Here is an 18,257-nt window from a genome sequence, read left to right as displayed (position 1 = left end):
TCACACCTTTTCTGTAAATGTACCTTAAGAGATTCTAAAATTGAGTGGAACTTAGATATTTGTCAGGTTCTCTCTTAACCAATATTATGGATAAGAATTGGTATTTGTACTATATCCTTGGACATTCAGTAAGCCTCCTTTCACACCTGTTGTGGGTTTTTTTTCTCTCATTGAAAGGAGCCTATGATTATTGGTTCAAGTCTCACCCTCATGTATTGCCTCGCTTATTATCATACTAGAGGCCCGATGCATGAAAATTCGTGCAAGAGTAGGCCTTCCTTCCCCCAGCTGCCAGCACTGGCTTCCCTCCAGGACCCGGGCTCTCTCCTCCGGCCGCCGGCAGGCACCTGGGACCCGATCCAGCTTCCCTCCGGCCCAGCTTCATCAGGAAGGACGCCCAGTCTAAGTAGCATATTATCCTTTTATTATTATAGATTATATCATCTCCTTGAATTTAGGGACCTCTTTATCTTTTTTTAGCATGGTGCTTAATGTAGAGCATCCTATATAATATAAGGCTAATATGCAAATTGTTCCCTTGGGAGTTCAACTGCTCACTATGATGTGCGCTGACCACCAGGGGGTGGCGCGGAATGAAGGAAGGCCCAGCCAGCAGCCAGGAGAAGGAAGGCCCCAATTGGCCCTGATTGCCAGCCAGGCCTAGGGACCCTACCCATGCACGAATTTCATGCACTGGGCCTCTTGTGTTCATATATTTACTAAACTATATTCAATCAATAAATAGTCAACCAATAAAGATTCTGTGTGGAATTGACGTATGCTCTATTAACTTTACCTGTACTTTTAAAAACCTGTTTTATTTGGGGCAGAGTTTACTTTTGTGGTAGGTGAGCTTATTTAGAAGCCTAATCAGAGACAGATGAAAATGTGGACCTTCATAGATGCAAAGTCATGTAGCTTTCTCCCTCTCCCCTCTCCTCCCCCCAGACCTCATAACTTGTCCCAGGAGTCAAGAGGATGAAGCTCACAATGTACAAGCAGTAATTGATTCTTTGGCCTTGGATTACCTGCAGGTCAGCTTGTCTCATATAACAGGTTGGTGTATACTTAACCATCAGATAATTTTGCATTCTACTAGCATAACTTGTTTAGAACCCTAGACATTGTTTAGCAAAATGAGTAAGCTTATGATATAGACCAGACAGCAAGAATGAGCCAAGACAGCTGACTGGGTATAGTTAAGGCAGCCACCCTTGAGAGCTTTTCCAGGACAGTCAGACATTGAGTTTATAATTTATCTGGGTCCATAGTCCTAGCTGGTAGTTTGAAGTGTTATTTTTTAATTTTTTTATTTTAAAGCTACCAATGCTGCTTGTTTGTAGTAGCTAAGAAACACTTAGATGTCCATTAATGGCAACAGGTTAAGTAAATTATGGTAGCTCCATAGAGGGAACTACTTTGCAGGTAATTATTATGCTCTCTATGTACAGTGTTCCATGTTAGTGAAATAATCTCCAGTAGAGTGTGAGAAAAATGTGGTGTAGTTACAATGACAATATATAGAGTATGCTGTTATTTGTAAATACAAAGGTAGGGACAACATACGTATATGCAGTTGATTTCATGCAGAAGGACTCTCTAGAAGCATATACAAGAAACCCATGATACTGTTTGCCTCCAATAAGAGGAACTAAAGGGCTCCAGGACAAGGGAGGAATGAAACTTTTCATTGTGTGTTTTTTATATTTTTTAAATTTTGAAGCGTGAATATGTTACCTATTCAAAATAAATGAAACTGTAAATTGTTCTTGAACCTTTCTCTTAAATAGAGTAAATTATTTCCAGCTAACAAACAGGGTATCTTGGAGACTTGAAACTATATTTAAATTGCTAAGAGAAGGTTTATATTGTTGATCTATTCTTTGACAGTAGTTAAAGGAGATAAATGGTAATCAGGTTATGTCATTTACATCTCTTAATTTGATATTGACAAGAACAAATTTTTGTAAAAATACTAAAGTTTTTGAATACAGGTGAGTAAATATGGTAAATTAGTTTAGAAATAATTTATTTTGAGGGATAATCCTGGGGTTTGTTTCCCTGTTCTTTTGCAACTTAGAATTGCTTTATCACTAGAGCAGGGCAATTTCTAGTATTTGTGCTTTTTAAACATACTATATAGCAAAGCTGTGTCGCTTACAGAACTTTTTTTATTGTAGAACTTCCCCTGATAACTCATACCCACCCCATGAAAAGTTGCAGAACTGCTTACCTCCTCCAGTAGACTGCAAAGCAGCTTTTTACTCCTTGGGTTTTGTTTAAATCAGTTTCCATGAATTACTGGATTCTGGCAGGCAGTCGTCGTTGCTGGGTTGGCAGAGTATACTCCCCTTCCTGGAAACTGTGAAGTCCTAAGTATGCCCTTGGGTATACCTGTGTATCCTGTTAAGCCTGAAAAACATAAAGCTGTAAGATTTCTGTTTAGTTGTTTTAAACACACAAAAATCTGTCAAACATTGTTTGACTAGCAGTATTGCAAAACATTAAGTTTCTGGTTTGTTTTGCATCATAACAAAAGTTATAAACAGCTAGATTCTCTCAAATATCAAATTTCCACTCTGCTTCTTCATGCTGCTGTGAGCGCATGAGAAGGCCAGGCTTGATCTCCCTCTTGAGTGTCTCAAGAATTAAGTCTGTCCATACCTGATGTTGACTGGAGTCTATCTTAGGGGACATTTAACACGTCCAAGTTTCCATGCTTTAAGAAACCCGTTTCTTGTCAACATTTCCAATTTAACTTTTATTAAAAATCTATTATGGGCCAGGTGGTGTGCTAGGTACTATTTCAAGATTAACTTCTGGGCATAAAGTGGATGTGGTGGGAGATGAAGCTGGAGAGGTGAGATTAAAAAGGGTTTTATAGCCGAACCGGTTTGGCTCAGTGGATAGAGCGTCGGCCTGCGGACTCAGGGGTCCCGGGTTCGATTCCGATCAGGGGCATGTACCTTGGTTGCGGGCACGTCCCCACTGGGGGGTGTGCAGGAGGCAGCTGATCGATGTTTCTGTCTCATCGATGTTTCTAACTCTCTATCCCTCTCCCTTCTTCTCTGTAAAAAATCAATAAAATATATTTTAAAAAAAAGGGTTTTACAGTCCTAGCTGGTTTGACTCAGTGGATAGAGCGCCAGTCTGCGGACTGAAGGGTCCTGGGTTCGATTCCGGTAAAGTGCACATGCCTGGGTTGCAGGCTTGATCTCCAGTAGGGGGCGTGCAGGAGGCAGCCAATCAATGATTCTCATCATTGATGTTTCTCCCTCTCCCTCTCTCTGAAAGCAATACACACACACACACACACACACACACACTAATAAAAGGGTAATATGCTAATTAAGGCAGACTTCTTCCAGACATCCTTCCGGACAAAGCTGCAGCAGCTGCCCAAGGCTCAGGCAGGCCACGGATAGCGGCTGCCGCTGGGAGGGCCCCGAGGCTCAGGCAAGCTGCAGATGGCAGCTGCTGCTGCCAGGGCTGGTCCAAGGCTCAGGCAGGCTGCGGATGGCGGCTGCCACTGCGGGCCCGAGGCTCAGACAAGGAGGGCCGGGCCAAGGTTCAGGCAAGCCACGTTAGCTGGCAGTGGCTGTAGCAGAGGCATGATGGGGGCATGGCCTTCCCCTGATCGGCTGGTTGCCTCCCGCAGAGGGAGGCCAGACTGCAGTTTAGGCCCATTCCCCATGGGACAACCCCTGAGGGCTCCCAGACTATGAGAGGGGGCAGGCCAGGCAGAGGACCCCCCCGCCCCGCCCAGTGCACTGATTTTCGTGCACCAGGCTTCTAATATATGTGTGTGTGTGTGTGTGTGTGTGTGTGTGTGTGTGTGTGTAGATAGATAGATAGATAGATAGATAGATAGATATTTAGGAAGAAAGATAGATAGATAGATAGATAGATAGATAGATAGATAGATAGATAGACAGATAGATAGATAGATTTTAGAAAGTGTTTTATATGTTGGGAGCCATTGGCGGTTTGTTGTTTGTTTTTATTGATTTCAGAAAGAGCAACATCAACCCTAACCAATAATCAAACCTACCACCTTTGGTTTTTGGTGTACGGAGATGAGGCTTAAACCAACTGAGCCACACTACCAGGGTCCATTGATAGTTTGTTTTTGTTTTGTTTTTTTGGTAATTCCCACCTGAGGATATTTTTTCCATTGATTTTTAGAGAGTGGAAGGGGTGGGGTAGAGAAAGAGAGAGAGAAGCATTGATGTGAGACAGACACATCAATCAATCGCCTCCAGCAAGCATCCTGACTGGGGCCTAGGATAAATCGGCAACCCAGGTATGTACACTTGACCCTGAATTGAACCTTCCGCCCTTTAGTGGTGTGCATGCCAACACTCTACCACTGAGCCACACCAGCCAGGGCCCATTTACAGTTTTTAATTTTAAAAAAATGGTATGATCTATATACAATGAATAGGAATTAACATATTTGAAAAAATTAGGAAATCTGATTAAAGTATCCCAACACATTTTTTATTGTTTTCTTTTTATATTTCTTTATTGCTATTATCTTCCAAAAAAACTACTATCTGGGAGGATTCCACAATCTGAAACAGTGTTCTGTCATTTTTTTTTCACCAGCTAAATAAAGTTCTGCTTAGCTGTTTTATACTTTGGTATAAATGTTATCTGAGCATGTTTTCTTAAGTCCATTTTTTGCTTCTTGATAAAGGAGGGAATATGCCAATGAATTATCAAACACCATATTGAAACCTACCCTCTTTGTTTCTTCAGATATAATCAGGTATCAGGAAATTGATGTTTTTAATACAGTAATCCTTGAGCAACACGGGTTAGGAGTGCCAATCCTTGCGCAGTCAAAAATTCAGATATAACTTAAGTTAGCACTCCACATATGCAGATTCCCAACCACAGATAGAAAATACTGTTTTCAAACTGGGTTTGGTTAAATTCACAGATGCAAAACCCGAGGATACAGCGGGCTGACTGTATATTTATTGGGGGGAAAAAATCAGTGTAAGTGGATCCATGCAGTTCAAATCTGTGTTGTTCAGGGTCAATAGTATTACATTGTTCCTCCAGATTTGGTTTATAACCCTTGTACCTTGAACAATATTTTCATAGTGGTATATCCATTTCAAAATTATGAGGCTTTTGATTTCTTGGTTAAATTTTTTAATAGCTCTGTATTCTGTGTCCAGGAGAAAATATAATGAAAGGAGATAAAGAATCTATTAAGAATCTCCTAGAAATATTTGATGGATTGCTGGAGTATCTTACAGAACACATCAGCGAAGCATCTCACGAGAAAAGTAAGTTTAAGAACAGAAATTTGGTTTAGTTTTATTATGTCCCTTTTTGCCTTTCATATTTGGGCCTCCCTATGTAGTCGTACCTTAGTTGGACAGTGTTTTCTAAAGTCTGATTTGTTACCTTTGCAGGTCTAGGTTTATATGGCAGTATTATCTATAGCTGACCAGATTCCTCAAAACACCAGTTAATGATGGGAAATAAGTGTTTATTAACATTAGTCACATCTGGTGTGCAGAGCAGCTTCTTCGGTACCTGAGCTAGCATTTCACTTACCAATGATTAAAAAGGTATTTGAAGGCAGACCATGGGCTAAGTGCCATTCACTGTATGACTGAAGCTCTCTAAGCCTGTTTTCTCATCTGAAATTCACTTACAGTTGTAAAGAAGGTTAAGTAAATAGATATGCATAAATGGTTTAGCACCAAGCCTAGCTCAGAATAAATGCACAATGATTGTTACGTAATGTTATTAAAATGTTGCTTGGTAAATACAGAGGGGTAGATCTGAATCATAGGACGTTTCACCCACGTACCTCCTGAAATCCCTCCCCTGGTGAGTTAATGCCTTTAGTGAAAGTGTATTCCTCATGTATGTTGGGGTAGAAAAAAGGTTGATAGTCCTAAGGAAAATATTATCCAAGACTTGATGTGGTCTCACTCTTAGAGCTTAAGGTAGGCTGATACAGTCATTTTTTTCTGAAGCCACACCCTAGTCATCTTGCCTCAGACATCCCTTACAGATAGAGAAGTATAATAATAATAATAATAAATAAATCTGCTACCTAACTTAAATAATAGAACATTGCTAATACAACTGTAGACCCACCTTTTTTTGTTGTTGTTGTTAATCCTCACCCAAGGATATTTTTCCATTGATTTTTAGAAAAAGTGCAAGGGAGAAGGAAAGAAAAACATCTGTGTGAGAGAGACACATCGATTAGTTGCCTCCTGCACACAACCCATCCAGGGCCAGGAAACCTGCAACTAAGGTACATGCCCTGAACCGAAATCAAACCCAGGACCCTTCAGTCCAAGGGCTGACGCTCTATTCACTAAGCCAGACCAGCAGGGGTGGGCAAACTTTTTGACTCGAGGGCCACAATGGGTTCTTAAACTGGACTCAGAAGAAGGAGCTGCGGCCGTGTTTCCCGACGTTGCCATGTTAACACTGCTGCTGGTGAAGGAGCGGAGGGGAGAGCAAGAGAACCCTCCGCTCTTTCGGCTCCGCGGGCCGGATAGAACAGCCGAACGGGCCGGATCCGGCCCGCGGGCCGTAGTTTGCCCACGGCTGGCTAGACCCTGCTTTAAAACACTACTTGTGCCCTAGCTGATTTGGTTCAGTGGATGGAGTGTCAGCCTTTGGACTGAGGGGTCCCAAGTTCAATTCCGGTCAAAGGCACATGCCCGGGTTGTAGGCTTGATACTCAGTAGCGGGTGTGCAGGATGCAGCCTATCATTGATTCTCTCTCATCATTGATGTTTCTTTCTCTCTCTCCTTTTCCCTTCCTCTCTGAAATCAATGAAAATTTAAAAAAAAAACAAAAACACAAAAACCAACAATACTTGTATTGTTTCTTTGTTACCCAGATAATACATTCTCATTATAGGTGATGATTTGGTGCTTTCAAATTTCTTTTTTGCAAGAGCCCAGTTTACCAGGAAGAGTTGAGGGTGCCTTACTGTTCTTACCTTTACCCACTCCTATATAGAAACAGTAGTATATTAACTTGGGGTTTTGTGTGTTGGGTTTTTGGTATTGTTTTTATCTATTCTAAACAGGTGAAACTGGAGAGGGTTTTAAAGAATCCCATGGAGAAGAACCTTTGGAAGAGTCAGAAAGTATTAAAGAATCCAAATCATCATGGAAAAGAGTTTCTTCTGGGAGGTACCACTCAATGTCTGAATTTAATCATTACAAGTTACACTTTTTCCTTCTCCTAAGAATTAAAATTGTACACAGTATACCAGAAAAAAAAACAACAAAAAACATACACACACACACACACAAAGCTAATGTGAAAATTTTACTAACTTTTAAACCTCTCTGAGGGAGTTTTAAGAACCTTGAGCTATATACAGTGCTTAATTCTCAGCATTAACTACCTACTTAATTTTTTAATTTTTCCACCACCTTCAAAGTAGCTTACATCCCTTGCAAAAAGAAGAGAAATAAAAAAAAAGAAAGAAATCTACCATTTAGAATAAATAGCTACTTTAACATTTTGTTATACTTAAGTCTTCCTTATTATGTTTTTTTATTTAGTTATATTGTTTATATAATTTTGTTTCCTGCATTTTAAAATCAGCATATCAAGTCTTTTTCCAAGTTATTAAACTCTTTATAATCATTTTTAATCACTGTGATAACATACCATTCTTACGGGTGTATCATAATTTACTAAACCACTTCTCTAAAGTGGAGGTGGCTGTTCCTGTGTGTCTTTTCTTTTTAATTTTATATATATATTTTAAAGAATAGCTGATTGATTGGGTGTGGGGGGGAGAGGAAAAAAACATTGATGTGAGAGTGCAACATTGATTGACTGCCCCCCACGCACCAACCAAGGATGGAGCCCGCAACCCAGGCATCTGTTTATATTTTTTAAATGTGATCTGTACCTTTGTTTATTCTTTCTTCCCCTTCCCTCCCAATATCTTTAAGTTGCATTCAGAGTCAAAGAGTATAAATGCTACAAGGCTGTCAAAAGTTGTTAAATTGCTTTCCCAAAAGGTCATGACTGATTATACACCCACTAGCAGGATGAAAGTGCTGGGTTACTGAACCCTCGTGTACCAATATCACTGACCAATATTAGAGTTTAAAATTTGTGCTACTTTCATAGAGAAAATAATTATTACAGGCTTGATTGTACTTCTGCTAACTAGATGTTGAACATTATAATATTACTTTCTTTTAAATATCTGATTCTCAGATAAATATCAAGAAGTGATAAGTGATAGAAGGGAGTGTCTTTCTCTTTCTGTGTATAGCAATAAGCAATCTGAATACTCACAGGCAAGGCTGCTTGAAGCAGCTCTTGGGGTTCTCATGGGAGGGGCCCTCTATGGTCAGGCTGGGCCCTGAGTAAGTAAGGGAACTCTTTCAGGTGTTCCTGGTCATCTGAGGCTTTGGACCCTTCTTGGGATGGAGATGAAGTAGAATCTACTGGTGAAATAATTAGACTTGGAGACACAGCACACACCTTTTCTATAAGAAGTAATGGTGAGTAGTTAAACTTTAAATATAAGTTATTGCCGAAACCGGTTTGGCTCAGTGGATAGAGCGTCGGCCTGCGGACTGAAAGGTCCCAGGTTCGATTCCGGTCAAGGGCATGTATCTGGGTTGCGGGCATATCCCCAGTAGGAGATGTGCAGGAGGCAGCTGATCGATGTTTCTCTCTCATCGATGTTTCTACCTCTCTATCTCTCTCCCTTCCTCTCTGTAAAAAATCAATAAAATATATTAAAAATAAATAAATAAATATGTTATTGTTATTCAGCATACAACTGTTAAAATGTAAATAATTATATTTAGAAGTGTTTAAAGTTGAGAATATAGAGAGCCCTAACTGGACTTAAGAATTGAAATCCCTGAATGCCACCATTACCCACTAAATATGAACAGTTCTCTGAAATTAATGAAGTGGGAATCATAGGCACATGGGCAAATAGGTGAATGCAAGTTTGTCCTGTAATATGTGGGACTTGATGCCATGGGAATGGAATTATAGATGCAGCTTAACAATCTAGTCACACTCAGGATACCCCTTAAGTATAGTTTCCTGAACTGGGTGACTCTTTTTTTTCATGGTTTCAACCAACAGGACTGTACATCCAGTGGCAGTATTTCTCTCAGGCTTCAGGCCACACATATCCTACAATCTACTGCTTATATACAATAAACCTGAATATCTTTCAAGCCCATTTTGAGCCTTTCTCCGTACTCTCCTCCAACCATCCCAATTCCCTGTGCTGTCCACTTGATTGCCATGCTCTTCTCTGACATTATATTGTTTCTTCTGCAGAGATGCTCTTCCTTTCTATTCCTGGAAAACTCACCATACAAAATTGAGTCTCTCCCTGACCTGCCTCAGGCTCTGAGGCTCTTTAACCCTCAGTATAGCCCCCACCTTATTTTGGTAACACCATTTTATAATTTTTTTAAATGTGTTTTTATTCATTTTAGAGAGAGAGGAAGGGATAGGGGGAGAGAGAGAGAGAGAGAAAGAGAGAGAGAGAGAGAGAGAGAGAGAAACACAAATTATTAGAGAGAATCATTAATTGTCTGCCTCCTGCATGCTCCCTACTGGGGATCAAGCCCACAACCGGGCAAGTGCCCTGATCAGGAATCAAACCATGACCTCCAAGTTCATAAGTTGATGCTCAACCACTAAGCAACACAGGCCAGGCTTGGTGGTAACACCATTTTCACATTGCATATTAACTTTGAGTTTTTCTATTATATTAACTGTAAGTTCCAAGAACAGTAGCCATATCATATTCACTCAGTAAAGAAGGATATTTCATAATGATAAAGGGATCAATCCAACAAGGGGATATAATCCTTGTAAACATTTACATACCCAACATAGGAGCATCTAAATGTATAAAGCAAATATTGACAGACATAAAAGGAGACATAGGCAGTAATACAGTTATAGTATAAGAAACTTTAACATCACGTTAACATCAGTGAGTAGATCATCTAAACAGAAAATTAACAAGGAAACTGGCCTTAAAATACACATTAAAACAGATAGATTTAAATGATATTTTTAGAACATTTCAGTCAAAACCAGCTGAATATATATTCTTTTAAAATGCATATGGAACATTTCCCAGGATAGACCACATGTTAAGCCACAAAACAAATCTCAATTTAAGAAAATTCAAATCCTATCAGGCATCTTCTCCAATCATGATGGTATGAAACTAGAAATCAACTACAAGAAGAAAACTGAAAAACAAATGGATGAAGGCAAAATAGCATGCTACTAAATGAATGGGTTAACAATAAGATTGAGGAAAACATCAAAAGATACCTTACGACATGAAAACATGACCCAAAAATCTATGGGATGCAGCCAAAGCAGTTCCGAGAGGGAAATTCATAGTAATACAGGGCTACCTCAACAAACAAGAAAAATCTCAAATAAACAATCTTAAAAAAAAAAAAAAACAATCTTAATTCCTTACACTAAAGGAACTAGAAAAAGGAGAGCAAACAAAACCAAAGTGAGTAGGAGGAAGGAAATAATAAAGATCATAGTGCAAATAAAATAGAGTCTAAAAAACAGTACAAACAATCAGTGAAACCAAGAGCTGATTGTTTGAAAAGATAAAAACAATAAACCTTTAAGCAAACTCATCAAGAAAAAGAGAGAACCCAAATAAATAAAATCTGAAATGCAAGAGAAGTGACAACTGGCAGCACAGAAATACAAAGGATTATAAGAAAATACTAGAATAATTAGTTATATGCCAACAAATTGGACAACTGGGAGAAATGGGCAAATTTTTAGAGACATTCCACTTTTTAAGACTAAAATGAGAAGAAACAGAAAATCTGAACAGACTAATTACTAATAAAATCAAATCAGTAATCAAAAACTCCCAACAAACAAAAGTTCTGAACCAGATGGTATCACAAGTGAATTTACCAAACATTCAAACTATTAACCATTATCCTTCATAAACTATTCCAAAAAATTGAAAAGGAGTTTTTGGAATTAAAAAAAAAAAGGCTCTCAAGCTCATTTTACAAGACCACTATTACTCTAATTCCAAAACTAGATAAAGACATTATAAAATATGTATGTATATATATATCACAGTATTACTGTGAACATAATGCAAAAATCCCTAACAAAATATCAGCAAAATGAATTCATCATTATGTTAATAAGATACACCATGATCAAATGGGATTTTTTCCTGTGATACCATAAATCTATTAAAGTGATATGCCATGTAAACAAAGGATAAAAATCATGATCAAATCAATAGATTCAGATTAAGCATTTGACAACATAAAGCATTTGTGTTAAAAACTCAGCAAAGTGCCAAAACCGGTTTGGCTCAGTGGATAGAGCGTCGGCCTGCGGACTGAAAGGTCCCAGGTTCGATTCCGGTCAAGGGCATGTACCTGGGTTGCGGGCACATCCCCAGTGGGGAGTGTGCAGGAGGCAGCTGGTCGATGTTTCTCTCTCATCGATGTTTCTAACTCTCTATCTCTCTCCTTTCCTCTCTGTAAAAACTCAATAAAATATATTTAAAAAAAAAAAAAAACTCAGCAAAGTGAGAATAGAGAGAACATACCTCAACATTATAAGAGCCATGACAGAGTCACAGCTAACATCATACTCAATGGTGAAAAGCTAACAGCATTTTCCTTTGTATTGGAAATCCTAGCCATAGCAGTTAGACAAGAAAAAGAAATAAAAGGCATCGAAATAGGACAGGAGAAGTAAAACTCATGATCTGTAGATGATAGGATACTATATCTAGAGAACCCTAAATATTTCAACAAAACACCTATTAGATTTGATAAATGAATTCAATAAAGTAGCATGTTACAAAATTAATAATCAGAAATAAGTTGCATTTTTTAAAATCCTTGCCAAGGATATATTTATTGATTTTTTTTAGAGAGAGTAGAAGGGCGAGAGAAAGAAAAACATCAATGTGAAAGAGAAACATGGGTAAGTTGCCTCCTATACACATCCAAACTGGGGATCAAACCCACAACCCTTTCATGTATGGGAGGGTCCCCAACCAACTGAGCCACCCAGCCAGGGGATTAGTTGCATTTTTGTATACTAATAACGAACTACCAGAGAGAGAAAACAATCCCATTTATAATTGCATAAAATAAAATGAGAACCCTAGGAATAAATTCAACCAAGGTAAAAGACCTGTACTTAGAAAATTATAAGATTTCGCTTGTTATCTGTTAAAGGAGATACAAATAAATGAAGGATATACTATGCTCATGGATAGGAAGAATTTAAATTGTTTAAATGTCCACACTACCCAAAGCAATCTATAGATTCACTACAATCCCTATCAAAATACCAATGGCATTTTTCACAGAACTAGAACAAATAATCCTAAAATTTATAAGGAACCACTAAAGACCCCAAAATAACCACAGCAACCTTTTTTTTTTAGATATATTTTATTGATTCTCTACAGAGAGGAGGGGAGAGGGATAGAGAGCTAGAAACATCAATGAGAAAGAAACATCGATCAGCTGCCTCTTGCACGCCCCCCCACCCCCACCCCCACCCCCCGGGGATGCGCCCGCAACCAAGGCACATGCCCCTGACCGGAATCGAACCTGGGACCCTTAAGTTCACAGGCCGATGCTCTATCCGCTGAGCCAAACTGGTTAGGGCACCACAGCAATCTTGAAAAAGAAAAGTTGGAGGTATCATATCATGCTCCCTGATAACAAACTATACTACAAGGCCATAATAAAACAATGTAGTACTCACATAAAAACAGACACATAGATCAATGGAAAAATAAAGAGCTCAGAAATAAACCCGCACCTATATCATCAATTAATCTATGAAAAAGGAGGCAAGAATATACAATGACAGTGTCTTCAATGAATGGCATTGGGAAAACTGGACAAGCAAAAACTGAAACTAGACCACTTACTTACACCATATACCAGAATATAAACTCAAAATGAATTAAAGACTTAAATCTAAGACCTGAAACTAAAACTCCTAGAAGTAAACAAAGCAGTAACTGATAATGCTCTTAGTAATATTTTTTTGTATACCTCTCCTTAAACAAGGGAAATAAAAGAAAAAAAAGTGAGACTACATCAAACTAAATATTTGGACAGTAAAGGAAACCACCTACAAAACGAAAAGATAACCTACTGAATATGAGAATATATTCACCAATGGCAGATCCAATAAGAATTAATATTCAAAATATACAGCCTTAGCCAGTTTGACTCAGTGGATAGAGTGTCAGGTTGCCAACTGAAGGGTCCGGTTTCAATTCCAGTCAAGGACATGTACATTGGTTGCAGGCTCCTCCCTGGCCCGGGCCCTGGTCAGGGCTCATGCAGAAGGCAACCAATCAATGTGTGTCTCTCAAATCGGATGCTTCTCTTTGTCTTTCCCTATCTCTTCCACTTTCCCTAAAAATCAATGGAAGTATATCCTCAGATGAGGATTAACAAAAAAAATTCAAAATATACAAAGAACTACTACAATGTAACAACACAATTCCAATTAAAAAATGCACAGCTGCCCTAGTTGGTTTGGTTCAGTGTGGATAGAGCATCAGCCTGTGAACTAAAGGGTCCCAGGTTTGATTCTGGTCAAGGGCACATGCCCAGATGCAGGCTCGATCCTAAGTGTGGGCGTGCAGGAAGCAGCTGATCAATGATTCTCATCATTGGTGTTTCTATCTCTCTCTCCCTTTCTCTCTGAAATTAATTTAAAAAATATTTTTTTAAAAAATGCACAGCTCTAGCCAGTTTGGCTCAGTGAGTAGAGCGTCACCCTGCAGACTGAAGGGTCCTGGGTTCATTTCTGGTCAAGGGCACATGCCCAGGTGGTGGGGCTCGATCCCCAGTGAGGGGCATGCAAGAGGCAGTCAATCAATGATTCTCATCATTGATGTTTCTCCCTCTCTGAAATCAATAAAAAAAATATATTTTTTTAAAATGCACAGAGACCCTGGCCGGGTAGCTCAGTAACTTGGAACCAAGGTTTTGGCTTCAGTCCCAGTCAGGGCACATACATGGATCAGCCAATGAATGCATAAATAAGTGGAACAAATAAGGGGGGAAAGGAGATAACTACAATAGTGTCAACATTAAAAATTTAAATAATTTTAAAAATAAAAATTGAAAAAGGGATTATAAAGTCAGGAGAGGAGAAGTCATGAATCCACTTCATTTATGCAAAGTTTGTGTATGGAAGATTTATAAAGGAGCAAAGTGGATAATTTGCTTGATCTGTAAATCTTTGATTATGGTATCAGCCAAGACTCGTAGCTCAGAGCTATACCTACACAACAGTCAGCATTTCTACAACTCTGGCATATATTTTTATAAAGCAAACTAATGAAACATTGTGTAAAACTTACCTTTCAAGTTGTATACATGATTCTGGGCTGCAGAACTACTTCTTGCTATCTGATAGTCATTAAAAGTAATCGTTATTTTGAGCAATCACACCAACATGGTTCTATGATTATGTCATTCCTGAGATTTTTTTTATCTTCTGGGTACAAAAATGCTTGTTTCAGTATGACATTCACAATTTTAAAAATGTACCTTTAATATTTTCTAGGTACCCAAGATCCTAACAGAATGCATTCTGAACAGTCCTCAACTGTACCATGTTCTAAGTCACGTGAAGAAGTGTTGAACCCTCTCTCACCCAGTTTTTTGTCCAAGAGTAAGACATACTTTCTTAAAGACAGTGAGTAGTAATGTTATTAGTTCTTGGACAATTTCTATGAGTTGGAGATAATAATTAGTTCCTGGGACAATGCTGTTGCTATTAGCCCTTTTACTTTTGTTGCTCTACACGTTATGCAGTTCTTTTGGGTTTTACATGATCTTATTTGTAAATTAGAGGCCTGGTGCATGAAAATCGTGCACTCGGGGGGGTCCTTCAGCCTGGTCTGTGCCCTCTTGCAGTCTGGGAGCCCTCGGGGGATGTCCAACTGATGGCTTAGGCCTGCTTGGCATTTGGACATCCTTAGCACTGCCACAGAGGAGGGAGAGGCTCCTGCCACTGCCCCTGTGCTCGCCAGCCATGAGCCCAGCTTCTGGTTGAGCGGTGCCACCCCCCCACCCCCCCGTGGGAGCATACTGACCACCAGGGGGCAGCTCTTGCATTGAGCATCTGCCCCTTGGTGGTCAGTGTGCATCATAGTAACCGGTCATTCCGTCCTTCAGTCGATTTTCACATTAGCCTTTTATTATATAGGACTAGGGGACCAGTGCACAAATTCGTCCACCTTGAAAGGAACTATGGGCCGTGAGGCTGCAGTGAGCACAGGGGTGGGTCTGGGTCTCAGCCCATCCTCCGCGTCGCTACCTGGCCCCTCCTGCCACAGGCTCCAGTCCCCTCTCTGCCAGCAGCCTCGGTCCCGCTGCTGCCATTCCCATGTGCTGATGGTGCCAGCCCCACTCATATCCACTGACAGCACAGAGCGATTGGGGCCAGCGCCAGCAGCGGTGTGAGCGTGGGGGGCCGGCACCGTCAATGAGTGCGAGCAGTGCCTGCTGCCCCGATTGCCCCTCAGGAACAGGGGGAGGTGGAGAAGCCCTAAGGGGCAATCAGGGCCGGCAGCAGCTGCTCATACCTGCTGATGGCGCTGAGCGATTGGGACCGGCGCTGGGGACCGGCAGTGGGTGCGAGCAGGGCTGTTGCTGGCAGCGGGTGCAAGAGGCAGCTGCTAGCCCCGATTGCCCCTCGGGAGCAGGGGGAGGTGGAGAAGTCCTGAGGGGTGAGCGGGGCCGCCAGCTGCCGCTCACACCTGCTGACAGCGCCAAGCAATCGGGACCGGCGCCAGGCAGGACTATGGCACATGGGAGCAAAGAATTTTCAGTAACCACCAGAGGTTCACTCCAATGACAGCAACCGGTGCCCTGCCTTGGTCTGATGCCCCTGCTCATCTGCTCCACTATCCCACCACAGCTGTTGCCCGCCATCTTCCGCACATGCCCCCTGATGGTCAGCACACATCATAGCGACTGGTTGTTCGGTTGTTTCGCCATTCGGTCTATTTGCATATTAGCCTTTTGTTATATAAATTATTATATAGAATGTTCGCTATTAATCATGAGCTCTGATTTCTTTTTAAGATGGTCTTTGGGCATACATTTTGCATCCACTATTTTATAATCTAAGTCCTCTCTTCTCAAAGACTTTAAGACAGTAAGAGTCCCTGATATATTAGTTTATCAGGTGGTAGTCTTCAAATTATTAGTGAATGACAAAATATAGTAACTTGAAAAAATAGTGTTTCTTATTGTTATATCTGGGATTTTCATGTGGTTAATATTACATAAAATGAGCGGTTCTCAACCTGTGGGTTGCAACCCCTTTGGGGGTCGAACGACCCTTTCACAGGGTCGCCTAAGACCATCGGAAAACACATATATAATTACATATTGTTTTTGTGATTAATCTCTATGCTTTAATTATGTTCAATTTGTAACAATGAAAATACATCCTGCATATCAGATATTTACATAACGATTCATAACAGTAGCAAAATTACACTTATGAAGTAGCAATGAAAATAATTTTATGGAGTAGAACCAAGATGGCGGCGTAAAGTACAGACCTGTGCATGCTGCCTCCCACAACATTGAAAATACCAACTATAAGACAAAATAGCTATCATTCAGAGCCATGGGAAAGCTGGCCCAGTGGAAGTTCTACAACTGGAAGGAAAGAAAGAAGAGCATTGAGACTGAGTAGGATATGCAGAGGCGCCAAGAACAGAGGTACAGAGTCGCGCGCCAGGCGGGCTGCAACTGGATGCGTGGTTTTTTTCAATCAAAAGGGGTTACAAACTCTTGAATCCAATGAGCTTGTTTGGGGCGGGATTCTGAGGTCCCAGACCCCTATGGGGAGAGGCGGGATGGGTCAGAAAGCAAGGGCGGCTTTCTCACAGAGCTGCTCGCCGGCACTCGGGACGCGGAGACACGGAGTCGTGGAGAGGCGAGGAGCCGAGGAGATGCCATTGCTGTTTGCTCTGCCCTGGTGACTCCCTGAGACCCTGCCCTACTCAATCTACATCACCGCCCAAGCTGTGCCAGTGGCACAAAAGGAACCACATGCGCTTTTGCAGTTTAACCCAACAAACTGCAGATTTCAACTCCTCGCACCCATAAGGGACACACTCAAGAAGCAGAATCAGGTTCGGAGGAAGCCGTAACCGGACCCGGCTGGGCCGGCAACATGGAACCGCTATACCAGCAAACGCACAAACAGGTCCACCAGATCCAGTCTCACATGGGACGCCGGGAGGCGGCAGACAAGCAGTCTGTGCACTTAGTAGAAAACAAAATCCAAGCAAGCATACCAGAAATTCAGCCAGCAAGAACGCCTGGAGATTTTGTCCATCAAGGAGCTGCCCAACAAAAGACAGAAAGCCAAACTTCGTGTTGCTGAGACGGCCCCCATGAGGCTGAGACGGTCCCTGTGAGGCCATGACGGCCCTGGTGAGGGGGGGTCCCTGTGAGGCAGAGACGGCCCCTGCGAGGCTGCAACAGCCCCTGGGAAGCCGAGAAAAATACCACATGATCTCACTCATTTATGGATAATAAAGACCATTATAAACTGATGAACAAAAATAGATACAAAGGCAGAGCAGCATTGAACAGACTGTCAAACTACAGTGGGAAGCCTGGAGAGGGTTGTGGGGGGGTAAGAGATCAACTGAAGGACTTGTATGCATGCATATAAGAATAACCAATGGACACAAGACACTGGGGGGTAGGGGAAGCCGGGGAAATGTCAAGGGGGGGGGGGGGGGAAGGAGACGTGTAATACTCTTTGTAATACTTTAAGAAATAAAACAAAATTAAAATAAAATAAAAAATTTAAAAAATAATAATTTTATGGTTGGGGGTCACCACAACATGAGGAACTGTATTAAAGGGTCGTGGCATTAGGAAGGTTGAGAACCACTGCATAAAACCATTGTTAATGACTGCCTTTATAACATGTGGACAACCATAATTTATATAATTATTCTTCAAGCTATTTAGGGTTTTTAGTGGGTTTTTCATTGCTTTTAAATAACTTTTCAGGAAACTTTTATCATAATAATTAAAATTATATTCTTCCTAATTTAATTAGATCCCTACTTGTTTACTGAGGATGAGTCCCTGATTTGTTTTTTTGTGTGCTTTTTTAAAAAAATCAAGTTAAAATATATTTCTAAGTAGTATTATGAATG

At 40.7% G+C, this 18,257-nt stretch overlaps 1 protein-coding gene across 12 annotated transcripts in view; it reads left to right on the top strand.

Annotated features, from left to right (window-relative positions):
- The window catches only part of CEP95 (centrosomal protein 95), a 36,467-nt gene that overhangs the window by 2,154 nt on the left and 16,056 nt on the right, over positions 1-18,257 (top strand). For 2 of the 12 annotated variants that reach the window (XM_036339942.1, XM_036339941.1), the window contains exons 3-7: positions 949-1,056; positions 5,190-5,300; positions 7,080-7,185; positions 8,408-8,523; positions 14,624-14,755. In XM_036339942.1, coding sequence (XP_036195835.1) covers positions 949-1,056; positions 5,190-5,300; positions 7,080-7,185; positions 8,408-8,523; positions 14,624-14,755 — 573 coding nt within the window. Of the gene's footprint in view, positions 1-948; positions 1,057-4,282; positions 4,304-4,699; positions 4,772-5,170; positions 5,301-7,079; positions 7,186-8,407; positions 8,524-14,623; positions 14,756-18,257 lie in introns of those variants that run through there. The other 10 variants (XM_036339944.1, XM_036339943.1, XM_036339950.1 and 7 more) reach the window with 10 other exon arrangements.

Source organism: Myotis myotis, unplaced genomic scaffold (genome assembly GCF_014108235.1).
Source record: "Myotis myotis isolate mMyoMyo1 unplaced genomic scaffold, mMyoMyo1.p scaffold_m19_p_17, whole genome shotgun sequence".
In the NCBI taxonomy this organism is placed as follows: Eukaryota; Metazoa; Chordata; class Mammalia; order Chiroptera; family Vespertilionidae; genus Myotis; species Myotis myotis.
This window is presented reverse-complemented; position numbering and strand designations above follow the sequence as displayed.